The sequence below is a fragment of the Cydia splendana genome, chromosome 8 (assembly GCF_910591565.1).
Source record: "Cydia splendana chromosome 8, ilCydSple1.2, whole genome shotgun sequence".
NCBI lineage: Eukaryota > Metazoa > Arthropoda > Insecta > Lepidoptera > Tortricidae > Cydia > Cydia splendana.
Window position 1 is genome coordinate 18,212,611 of NC_085967.1, and position 27,896 is coordinate 18,240,506.

The 27,896-nt window shown below is 37.1% G+C and overlaps 1 protein-coding gene across 1 annotated transcript; it reads left to right on the top strand.

The window, feature by feature from the left end:
* The first annotated feature begins 9,358 nt into the window (after positions 1–9,358).
* On the top strand, positions 9,359–27,211 carry LOC134792958 (uncharacterized). Its single transcript, XM_063764441.1, has 7 exons — positions 9,359–9,450; positions 12,334–12,474; positions 19,233–19,385; positions 23,191–23,346; positions 25,374–25,507; positions 26,125–26,251; positions 27,018–27,211. The coding sequence occupies exons 1-7, from the start codon at positions 9,405–9,407 to the stop codon at positions 27,185–27,187; spliced, it is 927 nt and encodes a 308-aa protein (XP_063620511.1). The 5' UTR covers positions 9,359–9,404; the 3' UTR covers positions 27,188–27,211.
* The last annotated feature ends 685 nt before the right edge of the window (positions 27,212–27,896 follow it).

The window sequence follows — 27,896 nt, forward strand, 5'->3', positions numbered from 1 at the left end:
CTAATACTCATCGAGACAATTCTATAAACCCCAAACACAATTAGGTTTCGTTGTTTTATCACAGAGTTCCTATGGCCTTACTTATGTATACAAATTTCCAGCTTCATTGGAAGTCGGGAAGTGGGTCAAATTTAACTTGCAAGATTTGACCCGTACAAACATAGTTACATAGTCTGTACTAAATATGGTCCATCAATGAAAATAGAGTGTATAGAGGCGGATTGTCAAAGTAAATTATGTAGCCACTGTAAATTGACTGCCAATATCTTTCCACAGAAAATTAAAACTGTTAGAACGCCATTTGACTTTGATCCATAAGACCATAAGGCTGATTAAGACGGCGCGCGAAGCGTATGCGATTTTAGCTACATTGCGGACTGTTGGTTAAGTCCAATTCAACCGACCGATCAAAAACCGCAATGTAATGAAACTCGCATGCGAGTTCTCGCATCGACTAAATGAGCCCTTTTATTCTTTCACTGATATGTGTAAATTTGTTAAATATTGAAAAACGCCATCTACTCGACTGTAGGCCAAAGGTTAAAGTTATAATTTACCATGACAGTAACTCTCTATTTAAAATTCTCTTTGATACCATGTTTCAAAAATGGATTTAAAAACAATTTATCTGGTTAAAGTCCTAAGCTACCTATTAGGCAGACTCTTAATAAAGTAAACTCGATTTCACTTTCATGAGCTTCTTCAGCAATTCTTTCTTCGTTGTATTGTAATCTGTAACAAGTAAAATTTATTTAAATGAAACTCCGTAGAAATCTTTGGTCTCTTAAATGCATTCGTACAATGCAAACATAATAAGTACATCCGCGGAAAAATTAAAAGATAAGTGGATGAAATTAGGCTTGTTTTAAGCAATGGTATGTATGCAGGCAGAGATTAAAAAGTATTATTTGGTACTATTCCGCCGTATACATCCTTTAAAACGAAGATGAGATAATAATATACTGTGCGTAAATATTAACCAATAACTTTGGAATTAATGTTTCAAACTGCTGAGAGATAAACATATTTTTTTAATACGAGTAACAATACCATATTCACTTACCTAGTCTTTTGATTGGCTCGCTGCGTTTTTCGATTATCAGAAGCAAGAACTAGAGCAGCGGTCGGCAACCTTTTAGCAGCCAAGGGCCACATAGTAGTTAAGGAAGTTGACGCGGGCCGCACTTTTGTTAATATGTGTGACTTTAATCAGCCATTGTTGTTTGACAATATTACATACAAAATAGCCAGGGGGGCTCGCGGGCCGCTTGTTGCCGACCGCTGAACTAGAGAATCCCTAGATCCGCCAGGTTGTTTGTCAGCAAAGCGGGGGCGTTTCGCTGGTATTGCCTCTGAAATCAAATAATCCGCATAATTATAGAGGTACTAGCTGCTCGCCTCTTTATTAGTAGTATTAGTACCTACCTACTTAAAAATGGAGACCTATAAGCTCTAGAAACCACGGACCGGAAGACGCAGCGTGGGAAGGCCCTCTACAAGATGGAGTTGTATGGGGTCGGCGCGTGACCGGCCGCTGTGGAGATCGTTGAGGGAGTTCTTTGGCCATCAGTGGACGTCTTTCAGCTGATATGATGGTTATGATGATGATGAAGCTTTCGGAAACCCGTCGCGCGAGTGACTAAAAATACTTAAATGCTCTACCCATCCATGCAGTATCATACCATGACCGTGCTGTCGTGAACGTATCAAGCATGGAATGTAAGTTAGTAATAAATAAGAGCTCGTCAACATAGGTAGAGTTTTTTTGATACTCCTACAGTCAGCAGCAGATGTTGCTAAGCGGACGAGGTGTTCAAAATTACCTTGATACCATCTTGATACGCTCTTATTCTCTTAACAATAAAAGTCGCGTTAAGATCATTTTGAACACCTGGCCCTTATAGTAAATAACCTTATAATCGGTCAAGTCCTATAAATTAAATACCTTTGTACTTAAATTACATACTTCACTGCAGGCTTCACTTATACGGACTCTACTTGTCTGGTCTAATGTATGGTTTTGAACCATAACCATTTCTTGTTCGGTGGACAAGTCGCATGCTCAATAGGCAATAGCATTAATTGAGCCAATAACATTTTTTTTTCTCAAATCTACGCTTACCTTTATCCGGTCGAATGCTTATTCCAGATTTCAGACAAGCTTGGCCTGTACTCGTAGATGCAGTAGCTGAAGTTTGTGCTGGAACATTTCACACGTTAAAATAAGTTTTAAAAATAAATTACAAACATAGGTACCAACATAAAACATTAATAGTTAGTATCTTCACTTATTTTTATTTGTCAGTCGTAGTTAGCTGTTAACCAAGCAGGTAAGACTTAGACCGTTTAAATACCTTACTTTGAACTTCTTATCTGTTTTATACCGATCTATGTTTTACCTAGTAATAGCTGATACTAATGACCTGCTTGAAGACATGCATATCGGCGTCCGCGTGAGAGCAAATCTCGCATACTACCGAATACCTTAGTAGGTAAAGAATCCTCAAGTAAACTATTAAAGAGCATGCGAAGACCATCTCCGTATAAATCCTTAAGCGGACGCACACATTTAACCGGTTTCGATGAAACTTGCATGGGGTATGAACTTTAAGATGTTTTGCCCCGTTTCTTAATTCCCAATGATACCACACTCGTAGTTCGTACCTATCAATAAGCGAGATTATCATACTAATACGTACACGTACATTAGAACGTTATTGATAAACCGGTTTTGATAAAACTTCCACTGAATAACCTACTAAGTTGAGATAAATGTACCTATGCCAAAAATATTTAATAGAAAAAAACCGACTTCTCAAAACAGTCTGAAATGCCATATATGAATGACGACTGGTCTGGCCTAGTGGGTAGTGACCCTGCATATGAAGCCGATGGTCCCGGGTTCGAATCCTGGTAAGGGCATTTATTTGTATGATGATACAGATATTTGTTCCTGAGTCATGGTTGTTTTCTATGTATTTAAGTATTTATATATTATTTATATCGTTGTCTGAGTACCCACAACACAAGCTTTCTTGAGCTTACCGTGGGGCTTATTCAATTTGTGTAAAAATGTCCTATATTTTTTTTTATATATTTGTAAATTATTGGCTGGCATTTAACTGATCACAGTGATCACCATATATAGTAATCCACTTCGTCACCTTTTCCTAGTAGCATTTCGTTTCTGTAAGGGTCGCAGTTCTTACCTAACCTAATATTAACCTTACCCACTTTTATACTCGTAGTAGCATTTCGTTTCTCTAAGAAGCGCTAGTGGCCTAGCGGTAAGAGCGTGCGACTTGCAATCCGAAGGTTCGCGGGTTCAAACTCGGCTCGTACCTACCAATGAGTTTTTCGGAACTTATGTACGAAATATCATTTGATATTTACCAGTCGCTTTTAGGTGAAGGAAAAAATCGTACTAATCCCAATAAGGCCTCGTTTACCCTCTGAGTTGGAATGGAAGTACAAATGGCAGTCGCTTTCGTAAAAACTAGTGCCTACGCCAATTCTTGGGATTCGTTGCCAAGCGGACCCCAGGCTCCCATGAGCCGTGGCAAATTTCCGGGACAACGCGAGGAAGATGATGATGATGATAATGATGATTTCGTTTCTCTAAGGGTCACAGTTTTATCCTACCTAACCTAACCCACAAAATCGAAATCGCCAAATGTGTACTATGCGTCGTTCAAGAGTTCTGTTCTGATAATCATCAGCAGTTCCACTTCATCAAATGTGACAGTTTTTAATGTAAATGCTTGATTTTCTGATTAAAATACATAAATCTCTGTACGTATGCCTTTAAAATTTGAGGAGTTCTCTCGATTCCTCATGGATCCCATGTTCAGAACTCGAGCTTGACATAAATGTGGCTTAAAAACGTGAGCTATGCGTCGTTGAAGAGTTCCGTTCTTGGCCATCATCAGTTCTACTTCATCAATCGTCACTTTTTTCAATGTAAATGCTTGATTTGTTGATAAAAACACAAAAATCACTATATGTATGCCTTTAATTAAAGATTTGAGGAGTTCCCTCGATTCCTCATGGATCCCATCATCAGTAGGTACCTACTCGAGCTTAACAAAAATGTGGCTTAAAACCTTAACTTGCTTAATAGTAATTTCGAAGACCTATCGAATCATGTGCTTATGTTGATATTTCTCAAGAAAAAAACAATTTTAGTTTCATACGACGACGACCGGTCTGGCCTAGTAAGTAGTGACCCTGCCTGTGAAACCGATCGGATCCCGGTAAGGGCATTGTATGATGAACACAAATATTTGTTCCTGAGTCATGGGTGTTTTCTATGTATATAAGTATGTATTTATCTGTATAAGTATGTAATGTATATCGTCGCCTAGCACCCATAGTACAAGCTTTGCTTAGTTTTGGGCTAGGTTGATCTGTATAAGATGTCCCCTAATATTTATTATTTATTTATTTACCTACCCATGGAGTGTATTTTAAAGTACGTACCGAAGCGTAAAGTAAGTACATCGACACCACTTAATTAACGTCCATTAATGGACGGCTGGCAGTCCTCAAGTATGAGTTTCTCCAGAAACTTCCTACCTCGCACAGACAAACTGTCGAATGAACTGCCGCGTGCGGTATTTCCGGACCGTTTCGATCTTCAAACCTTCAAGAAAAGAGGCCAGCATCGAAATTAGGAAATTACAACCCCTACGGTGTTGCGACTGTAATGTAATAATAAAATACCCTTATACTTATCTTATAGTTTTGGAGTAAAATTACTGTATATAAGTGTTTCTTTTTTTGCTATTTTGGCCACGGAACCCTAAAAACGTTCACAAATCGGACTATCGGTTTCGAAGAGAAACGTGGACAAACTACTTGAGATCTGTGTGAAAACTAAAATACTTTTACCTAAAAGCAAAACTAGCATAATTACCATTTTCACTGTTTGATGTTGACAGAGGTACTCTGGCATGTGAAGATCTGATCTGAATCTGGTTTGCAGCTGAAATTTAAATTATTGTAAAAGAAATAAGGTAGAAGTACTAGTGCTTGACGCTGCACTAGTATTCGACATGGGCACTTTATGTCAAAGTAATATAGGTTAAATTTGAACAGCGAAGATTTTTCTGTATTCAAATTTAATCCTTGTCACTTTGACATAAAGTGCCCATGTCGAATACTAGTGCAGCGTCGAGCACTAGTACTTCTACCTTAATTTAACATTTTTAGATTAAGTACTATTAGGTATAACTCCATACGCCGTGCACCGCAATAACGCGGTTGGGAGCGGCAATTTATCTAGAAAAAAAAAAAAGATCTTCATGGACTTTCCATGTGCGACGGTAATCGCTTATTTACAGGTGATTCGTGTCCTCGTTTGCCTCCTATATAACTTATATAGAAAAGCGTATGTTTATTTTCTTATAGTTCTTGAGTAAAATGGCTGTGATCTACGGACGGACGGACGGGCGGACTGACCGACGGACATGACGAAACTATAACGGTTTCATTTTTGCCATTTTGGCTACGGACGGAACCCTGAAAACGATCACAATTCGGACTAACCAATTCGAAGAGAAACGTGGGTAAACTGAGGGCCTCTCGCGAAACACGTTCGCCGTGTTACTTCTCTGTCGCACATACGTACGAATTTACAAGTGCGACAGAGAGGCAACACGTCGAACGTGGTTCGCGGTAGGCCCTCTGAAGTCTGTGTGAAAATACTTTTAAAGATAACTAGCATAATTACCATTTACCTCCACTGTTCGATGTCGATGGTCCGGCATGTAAAGGTTTGCAGCTGAAATTTAAAATTCTGGTGAAAAATTATTTTAATATTTTTAACATTAGGACATGATGTCACGATCCTCAGCATTGAGGGAACGACTGATGATGATGATGATGATGAGATGATCTATTTTTTATGGGTAATCAAATATACCTACTGTTACTGTCTGTCTTTCGGGGCTCCCTGAGGATGGGGGCCCTGGGCACGAGCCCCGTGTGCCCTTATGGGAAAGACGTACTGACTTATATATTAAACCACTTATTCATAAAACTTAGCATCTACCTTTGTTAAATTTGTCCCTTTCTAACAAACACAAATGACAAAATGACGGATAAAGATAATCGATTATCAAGGGCTCAAAAGCGTTTATGAATAATGTCATAAGAATACTGTTGTTGAAATTGAAATAAGTACCTTCAATTCAATCTCTCATAGCATAGCATACTTAGTACCTATTGATTGAAGTTTCTTGTTAGATGGGCATTGTTTCCATCAAAAAATAGGTAGGTAATACTAATAAGTAATTACAAATAATGAAATAGCTGTAAGTACCTACTCTGGACTGGAATAACCGTGATGTGCACAAAAACAGGCCAATTCGAACATACACTGAAATCAGAATAATAATTTATTTTAATCATCATCATGCATTCATTGTTAAATTTAGTCATCGTGCGTCTTGCCCGCACCAATACATGTACGGAAAAGTACTATATTTGAATGACATTAGTTAGATGTCATTATGATCCAACCTCACAAACACCCAATTATATGACAAATTGTTTACAGTACCTATATTAGGTACTCAGTAAAATTCCTCCTCCTTAGAAGGTAGGTAGTGTATGCCGTTTATACATGTTTTAGGGTTCCGTACCCAAAGGTTAAAAGCGGGACCCTAATATTACTAAGACTCCGCTGTCCGTCCGTCTGTCTGTCTGTCTATCACCAGGGTGTAACTCATGAACCGTGATAGCTAGACAGTTGAAATTTTCAAAGATGATGTATTTCTGTTGCCGCTATAACAAGGAATACTAAAAACAAAATAAAATAAATATTTAGTGGGGCTCCCATATAACAAACGTGATTTTTTTTCCGTTTTTTGCATATGGGCACGGAACCCTTCGTGCGCGAGTCCGACTTGCACTTGGCCGGTTTTTTAAATTATAATATTAGGTCTTGGTACAAAGTTTGTTTGGGGTTAGCTGGATGAAGGGATAACTTCATCTTTATAATTTAAAATGTATCTGTTGCTGTGCTGGACTGTTTTAAACTTACCTACGATAAAATGTTTATTACTTACCTAATCACTTAGTGCTACTTGCACCATACCACTAACCCGGGGTTAACCGGTTAAACCATTAACCTAGTGTCAAATTGTACTGGTAACCATGGTTACTCTAGGTTGAATCAGTTAACCCCGGGTTAGTGAATGGTGCAAGTGGCCCTGTGGGCTACAACTAAGGCTAATTACTAATTATGGCTAATAGAAAGTTACCTCGTCTACTTGCAGCATGTTGAGGAAATTCTCATAATAATTGATATTCCGACAGTGGAGGTGCGGAAAGATTTAACTTTGGATAACCACATGGGCTCTTTTTAGGGTTTTGTAGTCACCTAGAAACCCTTATAGTTTCGCCATGTCTGTCTGTCCAAGGCTTTGCTCCGTGATCGTTAGTGTTAGAAATCTGCAATTTGGCATGGGTACATATATCATGCATTGCGGCAGCGATAAATTAAAAACTATAAAAAAAATTTTTTGTTGTAATAGCGTGGGGTACCGTTGGATAGGTCTTTCAAAACGAATAAGGAGACCCTTTTTTGATATAGTAAATTTTTCGGAAATAATCGCTCCAAAAGAAATAAAATATGTGCCACCCCTCTAACTTTTGAACCATGGGTCCAAAAAGTATGACAAAAATCGTGAAACAAAAGCTTAATAAATAATTTCAATGAAAACTATAGCAAACATGATCGGTCCAGTCGTTTTTGAGTTATTGCTAAAAATCTCCTTTTTCTTAGTAAAAAGACGTACAAAGCGCTGCAAATAGGTACTCCCTGTAATTTATAATGTACCTACATTATACTTACGAATATCCCCCGTTTGGCCTATTTTGACAGAATCGTAACTACGAAACTCTACACTGAGCAATTGAGCATGGCTCGACATGTAGCTTATTTTCTGTCTTGCCAAAGTCTCTCCGTTCAAAATGATCGCCACAAACGTGACGAATCTTCTGCAACTTTTCTATGGGTAAATGAACGAGATCTTCTTTTCCAGTCTAGCTTATCTAACCCAAGTTATACACCTGTAAGCAAAGTGGTTTTGGCTTCCTTTTCATTGTGTACTGTAAACATAATATTGAGGGACTCAAATGATGCAAATTAAAATAAGTATTGCAAACATAAGAGGAAGATAGTAGTAGTAAGTATGTGCTTTAAAGTGATTGCGACATTTGGGTTCATGCAGGACTACTTTCAGATAACAAAAATATGAAATTGAATAACACGTAAGCTTTTATAGTAATAAAAGGTCATATTTGAAAAAGAAATGGAGATTATAGAGATTCGATGATGATAAACAACGTGGGTTGTGTCGGTCTAATAAGTACCCTGTGCCCTAACTATTAGAAGAGACTTACAGGTAGCAAACATAGCAAATTCAAATAATACACTGCATAAGTAGCAAATAACATTTTTAGGAATTTATAAATTGAAATAAACGTCATCTTTGAATGCCTGGGAAGTATTTGACCAACAACTTTGATAACTAGAGACTGATGACCCCACAGTCAAACTCATTGTTGAGTTTTGCTGGGCTATGACTATTTTTAAGAATACCTCTGTATTTTATTAAATAAATAACATTTAGGGCGAGCAATACGTGCTTGTTCCTCCTATTACGGAGTGGCGGAGACCGGATTCGAACCGGCGTCTCGGTCGGTCTTTAGCTTGTTACGCGGCTGATAAATCAAAATGTTTAATAAAATAATTTGATTTGTTCCCTGGTAGTTGTATTTCGGAACTTGTAGACTTATCGCTGTTCATCCTTGAGAATTTTGGCAAAGAATCCTCCTCGAGTGATTTCTCAGACACCGCATATTTCACAATATCGGTTTTTGCCGGCCATTGTACTATTTTACAACAGTAGGTACGGGTTTCTGTTTCAAATCACCACAAAACTCAGGAGAAGCAAACTCAACTTTAGAAAACTGTTATTATTTTGCAAAATTTGCACACGAATTATGTAAATTTTGTATTTCAAAATGGTTGCCGCTCGTATACGCATAATGTCAAGTTGGCATTTCAACAGTGCTGCCGCCAATGCCACGCCGCTGAACTAATTATGACAAATATCTTTGCTATACGTTTGTTCGTAGTAAGAGAGTTTCTCGCCACTGGTGGCAACATAATGATAATGACATATAATAATATTATTCATTTTAGTTTGCATATTCTTCATCTTATCATTTCTAGGTATTCCCTGTTTATTCAAACATGAATATGCCTGGGAAGGAAAATCTATTTTTTAAGCATCTTTTAATTATAAATACTAGGTAACTATACCTAGTATTCATTAGTTCAGTGCTTCAAAAACAAGCCGCTAGATCAGTCGTGTTAACCTATAAATATAAACATGTATATTGATAAGAGATACGGTGTTGTTTTAACATTCTTTTACGGTAAGTTTCTACTTATTTGGTATAATTTTATTTAACCTTTCATATGTGTGTGGTGGTCAAAAATTGTGGGTTCACACCAAAGGCAGATCCTTCTTTATGGTCAGGGTGGTCACATGGTCAAATTCTAGTTAGGTATTTTACCGAAAATCAGTGGCGTAGCTAGGCGTGGGCGAAGTGGGCCATCGCCCACGGCCTCGCGCCCCAAGGGGGGCCTCGCGCGAGGGCCCTTCGGGCACTGAAACAAAAGGACCTCGCAGATGCGATTCGCCCATGGCTAGATTAGTTCACGCTACGCCATTGCCGCAAATAAAACAAAAGGTTAAACCAATGAACCAACTTTTACTGTTACAAGAAACTTATAAAGCGTGGTTTTAAAATTTTGCAGAAGTTTCTTATAATGTCAGCATAGAATTTTGTATGCAAAGACGCTAAGCTAATAGTATTGCTCTGATCACATGCTTTTTTTGTGGTCCTGAGACCCTAATATGTTTATTATTCCCATATCTGAGATTTGTCTCCCTTATAAGCCGGACCACAGAATAAAGAATAGTACTAGGTACAGAAGATTCACTCTCTAGCAAAACGCGTCTGTTACGATTAGGACATATCGTCGGGTGGCAAGGAAAAGTCACTAAGTACTATCAAAAAATTAAAGTAACAATGCACTTTATTACACTTGTAACACGGTTTATTGTCCAATCATTTCAATGGTGTTAGTTAGTGACTTTTGCTCGTCACCCGACGATATATGACCGCTAAGTGGCGACAGCGCCACGCGCGGCTTATGGCTAGCCACCAAAATTGGTGTGGAACGGATGTACTTGTCTTGTAGCTACCTGTTGCAAACCGACGAAATCGCGGAGTGAGCCACGCCTGACCGGACTACCAAAAAGTATAATAATAATAAATGCGGACTACGTCCTAGAATACCTAAATCGGTTTAATTTGAATCGTCAAACCGTGTTTTACTCCAAGCCACATAACAGACACAAGCATTCATGTTGTTTATCAGAACAAAAACAATAAATATTTGTCTCGGTGTTTCCATTCTGACATGTTTGCGTGTAAACAAGGTGTATCCGGGTAATTCCGGATCATTTCCTCACGCTGGCAATTCCAAAAATGTATAATGCACTCGGGATTACCCGACATTCATATATACTTGGTCAAGCAGATCTTGTCAGTAGAAAAAGGCGGCAAATTTGAAAAATGTAGGCGCGAAGTGATAACGTCCCATAGAAAATTTGAATTTCGCGCCTTTTTTTACTGACAAGATTTGCTTGACCAGCTATATGATTCGAAACTACCGCAATACACCTTACCTATACCTAACTAATATAATAGGTACCTTTAAACGAGCAGTTCTTGTTTATTTATATTATATATTTCGGGGATCTCGGAAACGGCTCTAACGATTTCGATGACATTTGCGATATGGGGGTTTTCGGGGGCGATAAATCGACCTAGCAGTACGGTTACCATCAGTTTGTCACTGACATAAACGCCGTAGAGAACGTAATTTACTTTCTATACATCTCGTTTGCACTAATATGCGAGTGCGAGCGAGATGTATAGAAAGTAAATTACGTTCTCGACGGCGTTTATGTCAGTGACAAACTGATGGTAACCGTACAGGTCTTATCTCTGGGAAAACGCGCATTTTTGAGTTTTTAAATATTTTCCGAGCAAAGCTCGTCCCAGATATTACTACCTAACGACCGACACAAATGAATTATAGGCAAGTACTTTACGTTGAGGGGAAAACATAGTTCCTTGATCTGCGGTTAACCCTTTGACCGCTAAAGATCAATACTATACTAATATTATCAACCTTGGTGCATTTTCAATACTCAATACTCAATATTTATTACAAATTCACAAAGTAATTGTACAGGTGGTAAAAACTTATAAGCTAGGTCTTTGTGAACCCTGTTGGGCACTGCAATAGATTATATTATTATTATTATCTTTATTCATTTCTCATCTTAAGTTAGGTTATTTATAATATGAATATAAAAGTAAAATATAAAAACACTTACAAAACAATAAAAATGAATATAAACACATTATAAAAAACCTAACCTAGGGTGCCGCCAGCAGCGGGGCAAGGCCCAAGCTACCGGTGGTATATTATTATTCTCTTTATTTATTTCGCATCTTAAGTATATTATTATTATTATTATTTACAATTTGAAAGAGAGGAGAATTTTGATAAGGTTCACGAAAGGCGCGGCGTTCGAAGGGCGAAAAGTGTACCTATGTTGCATCAGGTATCTACAGCGTCACGTTCTAAACATATAGGAATGTTGCTCTCCAAGTGATAGTGACCACAGTCTGCCAAAGCCCAAGGCTTTAGAGTCGGACTAAGCCAGTGGCGGATTTGTAGTCTTTGCCGCCCTAGGCCCCACAGGCCCTGTAGCCGCCCCTTTCTCAGCACCCATCATATTGACTACATTTTGAGTTATTTCTTGTTATCATCAGCGAATTTTTTGTCACAATTTACCGCTCCTAATATCTTGCCGCCCTAAGACCGGGCCTACAACTTGGCCTTAGGGCAAATCCGCCACTGGACCAAGCGACCTCTGCAGGGCATTTGCGGTGAAAAAGTGTGGCAATGTCATCATTAATGTCAAATTTCTAATAAAATATGACGTTTCTAAATGACTCTTCCTCACTTTGATCTGGGTATTCAAATCGGTGCAAAGTTTGCTTAGTTCAATACTTTTTTCCGTCAGTATCAAAATGATTCAAATATGACGTTCCACCGAAATGGTACCTTATGGCACCGCATAACAATTGGAGCGTCGTTAACAATAGCGTAAGTGCCAACCGCCATAAGGTACCTTTACCAGTGGAACGTCACAAATTGCGGACACTTTTCAGTATCAGCGCTCGCAGCGCCACCGTCTCAGACTAAAGTGTATCGAACGGATTACACTTATAGCAAGCACACTGATTCCTTCTACAAACTGCACACAGAGTCTCGTTCCACGGAGAAAGCCAGGGAGAAATGTGACACAGAAGGTGGGTCATATCAGGTCATACGGAAATGAAAATTGTGTCATATATCCCCGAGTGTATAATGAGTGTAACGTCGCAGACTAAAGTGTATCGAACGGATTACACTTATACTTCCTATCCAAATCCAAGACAACAATATAATTTACTGAGCAGCAGTACATGGAATCATGCCGTCCTTGTCACACATTTTAGAGATATAATATTTAAAAAACAAGTTCGCACTGTCCCTCTCACTCGCTACGCTATCATCCCCCGCCATCCCACTCCGACACCGCTCCTCAGATACCCGTCATTACATGTTTTTGTGTTAGTCCGAGTCACACGTATTTTCGCCAAAATAGTGTTCCTCTAAATATCTGTGTGTGTGTTTCGATTGATGAAGTTAGCGTGAGTAATTTTAATATGTCTATTGAGCGCTGAATGATAATAATGATAGAATTAAAACATTATTTGTACTGCCAGCCGCCGCCGTACCCCCGAGCGAAAAATTAATGTTATTTCGGCACGGCAAGTCTAGTCTCGTTTACAATTCTTGACATGGCTGGTATACTTTAATTTGTAATCGTATTTTCATTTAGCGTGATAAACTCATTACCTAAGAAATCAACTAAGTAAGTAATCTTTGCGTTCGTACGAAATCACTTGTTACAACTACCTTCTTTTTAGAATAAAATAAGTACGGAGCTATAAATAAATCACAAAATGACCTTTAACCCAGTTATATGACTAATTCAAAATCCAAAGGTTATAGTAATATGTAGATATTACTTACATTTCATGTTTTAAATAAAAAATGGTACATTCATACTATGTAATGTTCGCTCAGTAAATTGTTTACGAATGCGAACACTATATTATTATATTATATTGACATGCTTTCGCCTACAGATTTTATATACTGTATACTAGTTAAGTATACAAACCATATCTGAATTGAATAAACTTTATATAGGTATTTATACGTACTACGTAATCGTTTCAAGAAAACGGCCCTTACCATGTCCTATCTACCCTACCGTGTAATAAAAAAGATAGGTAACAATATTAATCCCTGCCGATTGGTAATAAGTGCTTATGAACAGTAGCAAATGTGTCTTTGTGCAAATATACATATTCTGTAACCAACAAGTTTAATAACCATCTTATGAAGATACCTACAGGTATCTACATTTATATGTAAAATGAAAAATTTCATTAAATACACAATCTACAAGATACTTGAAGAATAGTTTGACCGACTGTTTAAAGTGTTTAATGCCAGTAACCGATGTATACAACCAGCACGCGCTATGCGTGCTCCGATACCGACATAGTGAATGGATCGTAAGGATTAAAACGGATTAGGTACTTTAATCGCACATCGCGGTATCGTCGAGTCTTGGGTCCAGTCGGTGTGATCGCCTCCCTTTGCTCATCAGTTAATCTCCTGCTTTGTGATAACTAGACATTCTTGATTGACAGTATTAAGTACCAATGCTATAATAAGCTAAACATCACATAGCCAGTTATTAGTTACTTTCTACAATAGTACCTACTCTGTACGTGTAAACCTCATGAATGTGCTTACATAATTTTTATTTAGACACTTGCACATTATCAACTCAATGTAATTTTAGAATGAAATAAATGATGGACAGAGTATAGGTACTTGATTAGTGTAATATTATGGACTACGTCCAATAATAATACTGCGCTAGTACAATAGCGTCGAGGATCGTTAACCCATGCGTAAATCGTATCGGAAATATAAGTAAAACCTTCTAATGACAACTGGGATTCAGAATTTGGTAGTTTAAGTAGAGTGAGTACTTTACAAGCTTAGGTAAACTATGCAACAAGATGATCATCAAACAGGTAGGTACTCGGTATTAAAAGTGTTACCAAATAAAAGTCAATGACAAAAGGAGAGTTTATAATATTGCACATTAATTAACACGTATAAATTAAAATTCATATCACATAAATATTTAGTTAAAAACGAGATTAAAAGCAAAATTTCTCCCACTTTAATAGTGAAAAGGCTATCATTACTCCACTACCCCACTTTAACAGTGCAGAGGCTATCTTTACTCCACATTAATTGTGTCGAGAACTCCGCTTCAAGAGCGTTGAGGGTAAATTTGCCCCACTTTAATAGTGAAGAGGCCATCATTACTCCACAATAATTGTGTCGAGAGCTCCGCTTTAACAGCGTTGAGGCTAAATTTGCCCCACTTTAATAGTGAAGTGGCTATCTTTACTCCACATTAATTGTGTCGAGAACTCCGCTTTAACAGCGTTGAGGGTAACTTTGCCCCACTTTAATAGTGAAGAGGCCATCATTACTCCACAATAATTGTGTCGAGAGCTCCGCTTTAACAGCGTTGAGGCTAAATTTGCCCCACTTTAATAGTGACGTGGCTATCTTTACTCCACATTAATTGTGTCGAGAACTCCGCTTTAACAGCGTTGAGGGTAGCTTTGCCCCACTTTAATAGTGAGGAGACTATATTTACTCCACAGTAATTGTGTCGAGAGCTCCGCTTTCACAGCGTCGAGGTTAAATTTTCCCCGCATTAATAGTGACGAGGCTATCTTTACTCCACATTTATTGTGTTGAAGATTTATGATGATTATTGCGTAATATCTAAAACTACATAATAATGATTGACTCGCTCTTCGATTGCTTCGGTCATTTGGCTCATCGGTCGCTTCGCTCTTCGGTCGCTTCGCTCTTCGGATGCTACGCTCTTCGGTCGCTTCGCTCTTCGGATGCTACGCTCTTCAGCCGCTTCGCTCTTCGATCACTTCGTTCTTCAGTCACTTCGTTCTTCGGTCTTTACGCTCTTCGGTATGTTTGGTCTGCAGACGCTTTGCTCGTTGTAAACTGAGTCAAAGATATATAACGTTGCTCCACTGTAACAGTGTTGATGCCAATGTAATGTACTTGTCATAGTCTGTATCCAGATCTTTATGTTGACTCCACTTTAATAGTGATGTGACTGTGGCTTTACGTATGTGAAATACAGAGGAGATTTTAGTTATGTTGAAGTAATTTAATTGGTATTAATGCAGGCTAAAATCCTGGTAACAAAATGTACACAAACAGTGCTGTATGACGAGTGAACAATATATGGAAAGTGATATATGTAACCCTTTAAACGATTTTGCATTCAATATTTGACCTGCATAATATATATAATATATACCATCTCAACGAGCCCAATTTACCTACTCGTAACAAATCCAGTACGATTTGCTTACTGGTTATCTCGGCTCTAAACTTCAGGGGACCGTCGTCGCCGCAACTAACAAGGGCTGCGCCGTGGTTGATGCATACATCCCACGACGCGAAATCAACGCTGGAAACCTCAGCTGAAAACCAATATGCACAATTGTACAACCTTGCAACCAGAGTTAAATGCTGTAACCTGTTACATGAATCGCTTTCGCTAAATAGCTAGATTGACAATCGCAATAAAGGATTGATATCCTTAAACAATAATAAAATTTAATATTGTCATTAATTTAAATGCTCTAGGTTGTCATATTGTCTTGCTGTACAGTTATAATAGGGTATTTTCCTACTTTTTTTGAACTGTCAAAACGGTTTGCTAATAATATGGAATTTACATAAAACATTTACATCGTGACGTCACGGTCAACTCACCTAATTTTTATATTTCTATCTGATTTATTAAATAGAACTTGTGTTTAAAAATAACTCCTATCTGTGTTTTTCTAATTATTGTTGGTTGTGTAGGTATCACAAGAATACTGTGCACGCTGCACAGTCTTATTGTAACGTTAAAAAATGTTACTATAAGTTACTCCTTGAAAGTTAAATTTCAAGTAAATGCCTTATATTTCGTTCACAAATATAATATCATAATTTAACACCTACCTACACTACAATCTACCAAAGTTTACTTACCACTTGTATCACGTGTAGTCGTCATCGGTCAGATACGTAAGATACGTAAAGAAAGACGACTTATTTATTAATAAAGGTAGTCTATCTATATATATTATTTAGCTATTTACATATTGTTTGAGAATGTGACTGTCTCATTTCAATCAAGGACAGAGAGAATCATACTATCTTTGTCTTACACTAGTACTAGTACCCAAAAGAAAAGGATAAGTATAGTTTTCCTGGTTGTTACTGACTGACAAATTGGTTTGACCAACTATATAAATCTATATTTTAAAGCTGAATTATAATTGAAAATTTGAAAAATGATAAGTTTCAAAACAATACCTACAGGATTTTCTACTAGTCGTTGTCCGGACTTAGTCTAAAAGTATAGAAACTTGATTTCAATGACAACCTTGCAATGAAGAAAAATCTCCTTTACCCACATTTATAAGCTGTGTATAGAAGAGGGTATTTATTGTTGTATTGAATATTCATTGCAAAGTGTCATAAAGTTATATTTTAGTGTCAATACTTAAAAAGACACGCATTCATAGTTAAATCATAACGCATAAAATAATTACATCCAGTGAGTGGTTGGAAAAATCTAAATGATACAAAACGGCTTATTTATAAGTATAGTGTCTGACAGAAAACACACATCCTCAACCGTTGAAGTTATTATAATCTTGAAAATTAAAACATTGTATACTCGTATTTTAATGAAATTGAAATATCAATAATATAATGGGTCCAATATTGATTGAGAGCTAACTAAAGATTGAACACACCTTTCAATGGCGTAATGGTTTAAGTACATAAGCAATGGCAAAATTACATTTAAACAACTTACCAATAGCCCACAACGTAACCAAAGAAAGTTTTATACCTACTTTTTTGTTTTTTACTTTCACCACAAAGGAATATTGATTCAAGTAATTTAAGAATAATAATTTAAGTTAATTAATGACGCCCATCATCATAATATAATATTATTATGATATATATATCTACATAAAATTACATTTGTAGGTAGATACATAATTACAATTTATTGGTATAAATTAATATGTACCTCTTATGAGACACCGTTGTTCTCTTCAGCTGAAATCAGTAATATCAGTAACGGTATACGTAACTTACTGATTTGATATCGATATTTCATTTTATTTTCGCATCTGTATTTAGATACAAGGCTCTGAACATCTGCTCAGTAAATTATATTGTTGTCTTGGATTTGGATAGGAAGTATAATTAATAATCAAACGAACTTACCTGTGAAGTTTGATTACAATTATACGAGTATCCAAATCCAAGACAACAAAGTCCCGCCCCCCAACCCCGAAAATAAAAATAAAATAGTCTCCGTGCATAACACAAAAAGATTCACTCTGAAATAATGACGGGTATCTGAGGAGCGGTGTCGGAGTGGGATGGCGGGGGATGATAGCGTAGCGAGTGAGAGGGACAGTGCGAACTTGTTTTTTAAATATTATATCTCTAAAATGTGTGACAAGGACGGCATGATTCCATGTACTGCTGCTCAGTAAATTATATTGTTGTCTTGGATTTGGATACTCGTATAATTGTAATCAAACTTCACAGGTAAGTTCGTTTGATTATTAATTATAGCAAGCACACTGATGCCTTCTACAAACTGCACACCGAGTCTCGTTCGACGGAGAAAGCCAGGGAGAAATGTGACACAGAAGGTGGGTCATATCAGGTCATACTAGGGTTGCCAACTTTTTTTTGGTGGAATATAGTATTTTCCAGAAGAAGGCATCAAAAATATAGTACATTTCAAAAAAATATAGTACTTTTAGATAAAATACTAAACATGAGTGTAATATACGTTTAATCGGAAATATAGTATTTTAGCGTACTATATATTTTTCCAAAAGTATATAGTACAGAGAGCCCAAATATAGTACGATACTATATAATATAGTACGGTTGGCAACCCTAGGTCATACGGAAACGAAAATTGTATCATCTATTCCCGAGTGTATAATGACTTAATGAGTGTAACGTCGCAGACCCCACAGCAGTAGAAAAGTGCTAGTTCCAATAGTTATTTGTTTTAGAGTGGTTCAAAAAATGAAATCTTGAGCGTTGCGAGGGTTTCAAAGCACGAGGGTTAAACAAAATTTGCTCCCGAGTGAAACACAACATTTTTCACCACATCAACCCGAAGAAAATATTAACTGTAAGATATCAAACAAAAACAAACAAAATCAAATCCAAATTAATGTTATTAAATATTTATCATTAAAAATCATCATCTAAAAGTCAATTCAACCAGCAAACATAAGAAAACAACTCAAAATTTGTATTTGATTACTTTGCCTCACATGTGAATAAAATGCAACTCTGCTATCGATTTTGAACAATCAAGAGAGCTGGTGGTTACCAGTTGGTGTGGTGAAAATATACTTATCCAGCTATAGATGGTACCATCGCCCACACTTATTAACTGATAGTTCGTAAACCTTATTACAAGAGGCATAAGGTCCACCGATGGACAGTAAGTGTTGCTGTTTGTACATCGGAAACTTTCCAAAGTTGCGACATTTCCACAAGCAATAAATTCGGAAATCTCTTATATTTTTGTATGGGAATCGTAATTTTCCATTGATAAAATGAAAACTCGTATTTTCTTGTAAAATTTTCCTGAACTTTTCAAGAACGTTTCCAATTTTTTGGCAACTTGCACATCCATTTATTTGCACACCCAGCTAAGTATTAATTTGATAAATTCCTATTTATTAAAAAAAATTTTTTTTCGTGTAAGTACCAACATAATTGGAATTTAACATTGTGTAAACAAAAGACAAATTAATGCCTAAATCTATGTGTGACCTAGGTGCCAAACTGATGGTCCCCCTGCCACAAGATATCACGCAGCTTCACGCCATGTTTAAACGGTATCCGGACCTCGGGGACTACGTTCTGGTGGAGTCGGATAGACAATCGCACGACCCTGCTGGGAGCAGCGGTGAAGTGCCAATGGTTCCGAGTAAGCATATCTTCATATTGGTTTACGTAAATACTTAATTAAGAATTGGTATTCTGTTTCAACTGACTCTTCAAATTTTACACTTATTTTGACCCAAGTAAGGCCCACTGGCTGATCTAAGAAACGTACCTAAAGTGCTATAACGCTTTGCTCTCTTTCTGAACATAACTTATTCTTAGTTGATCGGCTAAGATTGCCGACGGCGTGCATAATTCGGTAGTCGGTAGGCATCTAGATAATCTGAATGGAGGATTGAAACTGAAAGGGCAGGTAAACTAATTGAATAGTTCAATCACTTGCCTACGTTACTGGACAATCACAATTGAGCTTGATCATGTGAAATATAAGGTAAGTACCCCTATTAACGAGGGGGTTAAGCAAGTTTTCGAAAAAGAGCCAAAAATTAAGCATAAACCGACGGTGTATGAACCAAGACATATTTTTTTATGTTAGTTTGTTAATTAAAGTTTATATTATTTTAGTTTCTGGCCTTGTTTTAGAAAAATATAAAGGAAAAAATAATTATCAAAACCAAAATGTCGAAATCGCCTATTACCGTGGTAATGGACCACTGTTACCCAAATACCGCGGATGTGGGTTCCTTTTTACGAGGGTGGATAACCCGTCGCATTTTTAGTTCCATAATTATGATAAGTATTATTTATTTGACAATAATGGATAAAAAATGGTATAGGTAATCAGTACAGTACGCTTTTCATATTATAAGACTTAATTAATGAATTTAAAATAAAAATAGTTGGTTCCTTTAACGCTAAAAACATCGTGGGTTACCCTTTACGAGCAAGTGTGATGCTGTCGAAATTCTTGTTTAATTTATTACCTATCTACGTTAAAAAAATAGGTACTTAATTATTTCAACCGGACGTGAAGGGCAAGTTGCTCCAAAAAGTTTAAGCTACCTAAAGTAAAAGTAAAGTAAAAAAGCCTATCATAAAACACATTACAATTTAAAATATTACATTAAACATAAAAATATTGTACTGTAATTTTTGGAGTATAAAACTTTTTTTAAATATAACTAAAATCTAAAACACGTACTATATTATTTAAAGTGTTTCACTATATAATGTTTATTTACAAATTCTACTTCTATTAAACACGTTTGCTTATGAAAGTCGCCTGAGCGGCGTAGGCCTCCCCCGTATCTCTCCAATCCTCTCTGTCCATAGCCCGTCTCCTCCATGTTGGTCCACATACTTCGCGGAACACGTCTTCCCAACGCTTCCTGGGTCTACCTCTTCTTGTGGCCGTTACGAGGTGTCCAGTCTGTCACTGTTTTAGTCCACCTGCCATCATTTATGCAACAGATAGATAGTTAATTTAAGCTACCTATCACAATTATATTCTACACAATATACAGGGCGAAATCGGGGTCGTGATTCAAACCTATTGTACTTAACTCGGTAAATTAACGCGATGTTAGGTATAAAGTTATTTTTTAAATAATTGCTGCCATTCATTAATTAATCAACAATTTAAGTATCCCAGTTAAAAACGCAAATTATGGTCACCTTACAATTCATGTTAAAACCTATGTAATAAACAACTGATTAGATGAGTAAGAAATGTCAACCGTCACTGTTATGACAAAGTCAAAACTTTAAAATAAATAAAATCATTCCAAGATTGTACATTGAGTTCATTAATTCTGGCAATTCTAAAGATAATTAAGCAGAAAAATGCCCGCGGCATATCCGTTTTCAAATGTTGAGCGGTCTGACATGGTAATGTTTTATTACCAAGCACGTCGTGCTACCATTGCTCGGGATTTATTTCACCAACGTTATCCATTGATATGTTGAGACAAGTGGTGCCTGAATTACCGCGAGAAGTGCCTGAATTACCGCGAGAAGTGCCGGAACATTACCTGCATAGCTTACACTATCAACACGATGGTGCTCCTGCTCATTTTAAACACAGTGCGCAATTACCTCGATGAACAGTTCCCGGGAAGTTGGATTGGCCGCGGCGGCGGCGGACCCGTGGCATGGCCTCCTCGTAGTCCCGACCTGACGCCCTTGGATTTTTTTTTCTGGGGCGGAATCAAAAGATTTCTGTACCATTGAAGAGCTTTGTCAGCGAGTTACTCGAGCATTTGAAAGTGTGAAAATGAATCACTTTGCTCTCGGCAGATTAAAAGATAACATAAGACGACGAGCCGAATTGTGTCGACAGCAAAACGGATCATACTTTGAGCAGCTCCTGAAGTATGTTTAAGTTGTGATCGTATTTGTTAAAAGTTTTGTGGAGTTTCCGTCCCAGTGATTGTAAATAATTTTAATAAAGTCTTTAAATTAATTTTAATTTATTATAACATTAATATTATTAATTGTAAAACCGAAGATAAGTGTTATCAGATAATTACCGTAAGTTACCACTACTTTCTTTACTAGATGTTTGCCTTGTCAAGTCTGTACAGGGTGACCATGACTCTTAATCAGAAATTATTTTGTATTTTATTTTTATATGTGCGAAAAAGATACAAATTAATGCACTCTAATCTACAGTGTTGTGTTCCTAATTAAGTGCCAAGTCTTATTTTTCTTTCTTGCTACACGACCCCGATTTCACCCTGTATACAAGATCTGTGTAAGTTAATGTTAATGTTGTATGTTTGTGTGTCTATTATGTTATTAAAATAACATAAAATATATTTTTCTACTATCTTCTCTATCTATATTTATTTTATGTTTGCTGCCTTAGAAAAAATATTGTGTGCAACGGTACATAATTAGGTTTTAAGAACAATTATTATGTACCTGGTATACAAAAGACTATCAAAAGTATTAGGTATTTTAAGAACCTATTAATTTCGAAGTCATGAAAGTTTTGGGTGGGTCTGTATTAGGTTCTCATACAGCTTATTACCGAGTGATGTCTTTTCTAACCATCGTTAAACGGTTCAATTCAAATAATTTTAAAACTCATTTACGACTAATAAAAATGAATAGTTATGTTGTATTTTTTTAATACAATAAATATGGATGGTTCCAAATATTACAAAACAATGGTAAAAATAAATTTTATAACCATACTTATGTTTTTATATCAATACTTGAACGAGTTTCTCATATAAGGGTTTCTAAGAAAACGTCTGAGAAGGTGTCTAAAATTGTCATCAAAATTGAGAGTTATTGAATAGATTTCATACCACGTTAATAGCTCTTTAGCTTTATAGGTGGTTGAATATTTCAATAACATCAAAAGTCAAGTAAATGTGCATTTATATATGAATATAAGATCGCCCGAATCTAAAATGCCGTTTCCGTTATTACCGAGGTATACCTCGAAATTAGGTATCACACAAAGAAAATGGAACCTAACACCGAGGTTTTTAATTTCCTATTTTTTTCCAATTGCCGAGCAAATATCACAAATAAAGTATTTGGGAACCATAAAGATAATAACTAAGAATCAATCTCAAGTCTTAGTCTTTCCATAATATTTACCATTATTACGCTAATCACTAAATATAATACGCGTTTACTTACTTGAGGTGTTGCGTGTTAGTATGGAGCAACCAAATCTTGCGCTCCTGATGCGTTAGTTTAGTATTTTCGACTTTTTTGCGTGATGTTTTCGTAGCAATGTTATACTTATTCGATAGTCAAACGATAAGGCTTTATTTCTGTGTTCTTAGATTCTAAGAAAATTAATAAGCTTTCTTATTAAACGCTATTTTGTATATACCGCGGTAATGAATGCCAATTTTAATGGGGTCGTTAATAGGGGTACTTACCTTAGTTATCCATTTTATTTCTCAAAAGCAGCCATATCTTTTCAGTGGATACGGAACCTGTACTCCAATTAATGGAATGCGAAGTGGTGACTCGCAACGGCGATATCGAATCTACCGGGTGCTGGCGAGATGCGCCTTTCATTTGCAAAGTGGATGCTTCCAGTGCGCCGTACGATGAGCAATGCGGTACTTATGGCAAAGGTACCTAAATACGTACTCTATATCAGTGTTGGGCATTCAAGAATAAAATCATTATTTGAATAAGAATTCGTAGGAATAAAATCATCTCGATTTTATTCCCGTCAAAAATATTCAAATAATTTTGGTCGGGAATAATTCGTATGAGAAAAAATTGAATGAGAATAACTTATTCTTAATCAAATAAATATAATCATGATTTTTAATTGAAATAATATTCCACGAATAAAAATGTAGTTCGGGTACCGTATAGGTACTAATTACGTATAGTTAGGTAGATGTAATAGTAGTTAGTCTCTTGTCTAATTTATACCTATTTTATGGAATAAAATCTTACAAATTGACTGTCGCATAACGCATAGTTTCAGTAACCGTATTATTTTTAATTTACTAATCAAATCATTAGGTTCAATTTAACTGGTCTAGGGGCCTAGCCAAGATGCCAATCGTTTGCGCTCCGACAACGAAGCGCTTTGTCTCTATCACTCTTACATATTAGTGCGATAGAGAGACGGAGGTAGCGTTTCGTTGAAGTAGCGCAACCCATTGGCATGTTGGCTACGCACTCAAGGTGCCTAGACAAGATGCCAATTTTTGTTTTTAATTTAATAACCAAATCATTACTTAAATTTAGCTGATCTGGAGACCTAGCCAACATGCCAATCGCTTGCGCTCCAACAACGAAGCGCTTTCTGTCTCTATCACTCTTACATATTAGTGCGATAGAGCGACAAAGATATCATTTGTTGTCGTAGCGCAAACGTTTGGCATGTTGGCTACGCTCCCAATGTGCCTAGCTAAAATGCCATTTTTTTGTTTTTATTTTAATAACCATACATTAGGTATAGCTGTTCTGGGGGCCTAGCCAACATGCCAATCGCTTGCGCTCCAACAACGAAGCGCTTTCTGTCTCTATCACTCTTACATATTAGTGCGATAGAGAGACAGAGATAGCGTTTCGTTGTCGTAGCGCAAACGATTGGCATGTTGGCTATATATAACGAAACGATAGCGTATAGCGGAACTCTTCAATGTGTACCTAAACTAAAGTAACAAATATCAAATCAATCCGACTTTTAAATAGAAGGGTGAAAATCAACTTACAAAATTTAACCAATTGTACTACAAAAATTAACTTAATTCTAAATAACATTTTAATTGAATAAAACCTTAGTTAGAATAGCCTCACTTCTAGAATAATTATTCTGTTTTTTATTCCGCATTTAAAATAAAAGTCACATGATTTATTCACCTTAATTTTATTCTAAAATAACTTGTGCAAGAATTATTCTAATTCAAATTGATTTGAATAAGAATAAAATTTCTGTTTTTATTCTTATTCTTATTCAAGTTAATTTTTGCCCAACTCTGCTCTATATTACCTATTTATGTTATATAACAAAATAAGTTATTTACTTTTTTTTTTCAATCTTTTTGTACGTCCGGATCAAAATTTAGACTGGACTTTCGGAATGATTCTCTTAACTAAAAACCTTTTACACACCAGGCGAAAGGCTTACTTTGCACTTCATAGTTGCACTTTGCTATCAGTAATTCACATGTGAGGCAAAGTAATCAAATGCAAATTTTGAGTTGTTTTCTTATGTTTGCTGGTAAAATTGACTTTTAAATGATGATTTTGGATGATGAATATTTAATAACATTCATTTGAATTTGATTTGGTTTGATATTTTACATTTAATATTTGCTTTTGCTTCGGGTTAGTGTGGTGAAAAATGTTGTGTTTCACTCGGGGGCAAATTTTGTTTAACCCTCGTGCTTTGAAACCCTCGCAACGCTCAAGATTCTATTTACGAACCACTCGCTACGCCCGTGGTTCAATTTTGGAATCTTTCGCTTGCTCGGGTATCAATAATTATTAGCACGAGCGGTTAAACAACAAACTTTGTAAAACAAATAACTATTAATGGCCTATCCAATGATGTGCTACACGTTGATTTAGGTATACAGATTTTTGTTACTTTTAGTACCTGTATGACTAGAATGATAATCTTACTTATTCGTTATAGATTACATACCCAAGAAGACGGTGGGCAGCTGCTACAAGGTACCTAAAATCGTGTACTCGTGGAACGAGGCATATGCGGAGTGCGAGGCCGAGGGCGCACATCTGGTGGTACTCAACTCGGAAGCTGAACATGAGGTGAGATAAATATATCCATCTGTAGATTACATGCCGAATGCTGCTACAAGACCACTATGATCGTGTACTCGTGGAACGAGGCACACGCGGAGTGCGAGGCCGAGGGCGCGCATCTGGTGGCACTCAACTCGGAAGCTGAACATGAGGTGAGATAAATATATCCAACTGTAGATTACATGCCGAATGCTACTACAAGACCACTATGATCGTGTCGTGTACTCGTGGAACGAGGCATACGCGGAGTGCGAGGCCGAGGGCGCGTGGTGGTGGTGAATTCAGAAGCCGGCTTAGGGCTAAGTGTATTTTTTTAAATATTTTTTGACTGTGAACTAATGTTTATTGCTTTTCTGACTCAGCGAAAAGGCAAGAAACTTTAGTACTTAGTCTAAGATTCGTTACAAGATATGTGTGTAATATAGTCAGCATCAAAGGGATAGTGACATTCATAAATTGCATAACAGTTGCTTTGCCGAATTTGGGTAGAAAAGACGAATATAGATAAAACCGTAAATATCTCAGCGATGCTGAAGTTTAAGAAGAAAAAAAGTATATTGTATATTTCTTATGGTTTTTTTTTAACCTGACGTGGATTATGCAATTTGAACCTTATGTTCTAGGTGGTGAAGACCATAATGAACACTGCGGCTCCGGTGCGGGGCTCCAAGACAACCTACTTCTTCTTCGCCGGCATCCGGGCCAACCACCCCACGGACGGCACGCCGAGGGTCTTCAAAACTATCTCGAGTACGTCCAGTATTTTATAGCTAAAGGGTTATTTTGAAGAGCAAGTTAGAAGCGACGAAAGAGCTTGTAGACGGTCTTCCTCAAATTAACCTTAAAACAAATGCTTGAGACAGAGTTTAACAGTTATCCCGCCGCTCTGGAGCCCCAAATAGTGCGGAACGAAGGTAATCGCCCTGACGGGATGTCACTGATTCCCTGGAAGATGGGTCGTGCGTTGGTATGGGACGCCACGTGCGCTGACACGCTAGCGGCGTCCTACGTCCCATCGACCAGCAGTCGTGCTGGCGCGGCGGCGGACACTCGGGAGCGTCAAAAGGTAGCCAAATACAGCTGTCTCGGCGCCCAATACGAATTCGTCGCATTTGGCGTCGAGACGCTTGGTTTGTGGGGCAGAGGCGCACAAATGCTCCACAAGGCGCTCGGGAAAAGGCGAGGGAGGAAACGGGCGACCCCCGCGCGGGCAGCTTTCTCGCGCAGAGAATTGCCATCGCAATCCAGTGCGGGAACGCTGCCTGCGTGTTGGGCACCCTCCCGAAGGCACCACATTTTAATAGGTATTTTTAATTTTTAGTTTTAGTTATTTTAATTGTAGCTAATTTTAGTTTTATATTCCTGTTTATGTCTTTTAGTAATTTATATTAATAAATTTATCTGGGAAATTCATTAGGAAGTTGTTTTCTAAAGTTTGTCCAGCAAACAATATATAATCAAGTAACTATTTTAATTTCAACGGCATTGTCATTTATTGTAATTAAATGAATTCCAGACCAAACCCTCGAAGAGGCGGGCTACTTCCAGTGGAGCGACAACGAGCCCAACAACTACCAGGACGAGGAGTACTGCGGCTCCTTGTTCAAGAACGACGGCAAATATAACGATCTCAACTGCTCCCACGAGTATGCCTTTATATGCGAGAAAGAGGCGCAGATACTTTAAACGAACGTGTTCTCCATATTCGAATCCTTATATTAAATATTTTCATGTATTCATGGCTTTCATTCCCTCACTGAGCATTCTCAAAAAGTTTGTACATTTCGATCACATCTTAGGTTTCTATAAAAAATGGTATGCTGGTAAAGTACACGAAGCTGAACAACGTCCACCACATTTCCTAAAATGTCCCAGAAAGTTTCTAAGAAAAATTCCTTTTTTATTACCAGATTTCCTTACAACATTTGGTAACAAAAAAGGAATGTTTTACAACGTAAGGTGTTACTAGCAATGCACGCACGAGAACTTTCCAAAGTTGCGAAACTTTCCACATGAGAATTTCTCGGTAACTTCTGAGAATGTTCTCGAGAACGAGAATTTATTTATTATTATTATAAAAAAAAAACAAAAAAAGTTGGTCCGAGCGCGCTGAGATTTGGCATGGCGGGAGATAGAGGCCTCTAGATTCCTATGACAAAAAATTTTTTTTGGAAAAAATCCAAGATGGCGGAACAATAAATTTCCATGTTGCAGAATGTTCTGAGAACATTCTCGAGAACGTTTCCGCTTTTTGGGAATGTTCTGCAATTTGTACATTGCTAGGTGTTACTGTACATTTACGAATATATCAGCTTCCGCGTGATGGGGGAAACTAAAGGTGATTATTGTTTATGACTGGGCTAAATGGATAGTTTTAGGCCTGTCAGTCAAAATA

What these genes read in the sequence shown, in the direction of transcription:
- LOC134792958 (XM_063764441.1), top strand. Translation starts at nt 9,405, where the DNA reads ATGTATATTGATAAGAGATACGGTGTTGTTTTAACATTCTTTTACG. An exon ending in GGAGAAATGTGACACAGAAG is followed by an intron (nt 12,475 to 19,232) that starts GTGGGTCATATC and finishes TGTGTGACCTAG; the next exon opens with GTGCCAAACTGATGGTCCCC. An exon ending in ACTCGGAAGCTGAACATGAG is followed by an intron (nt 25,508 to 26,124) that starts GTGAGATAAATA and finishes CTTATGTTCTAG; the next exon opens with GTGGTGAAGACCATAATGAA.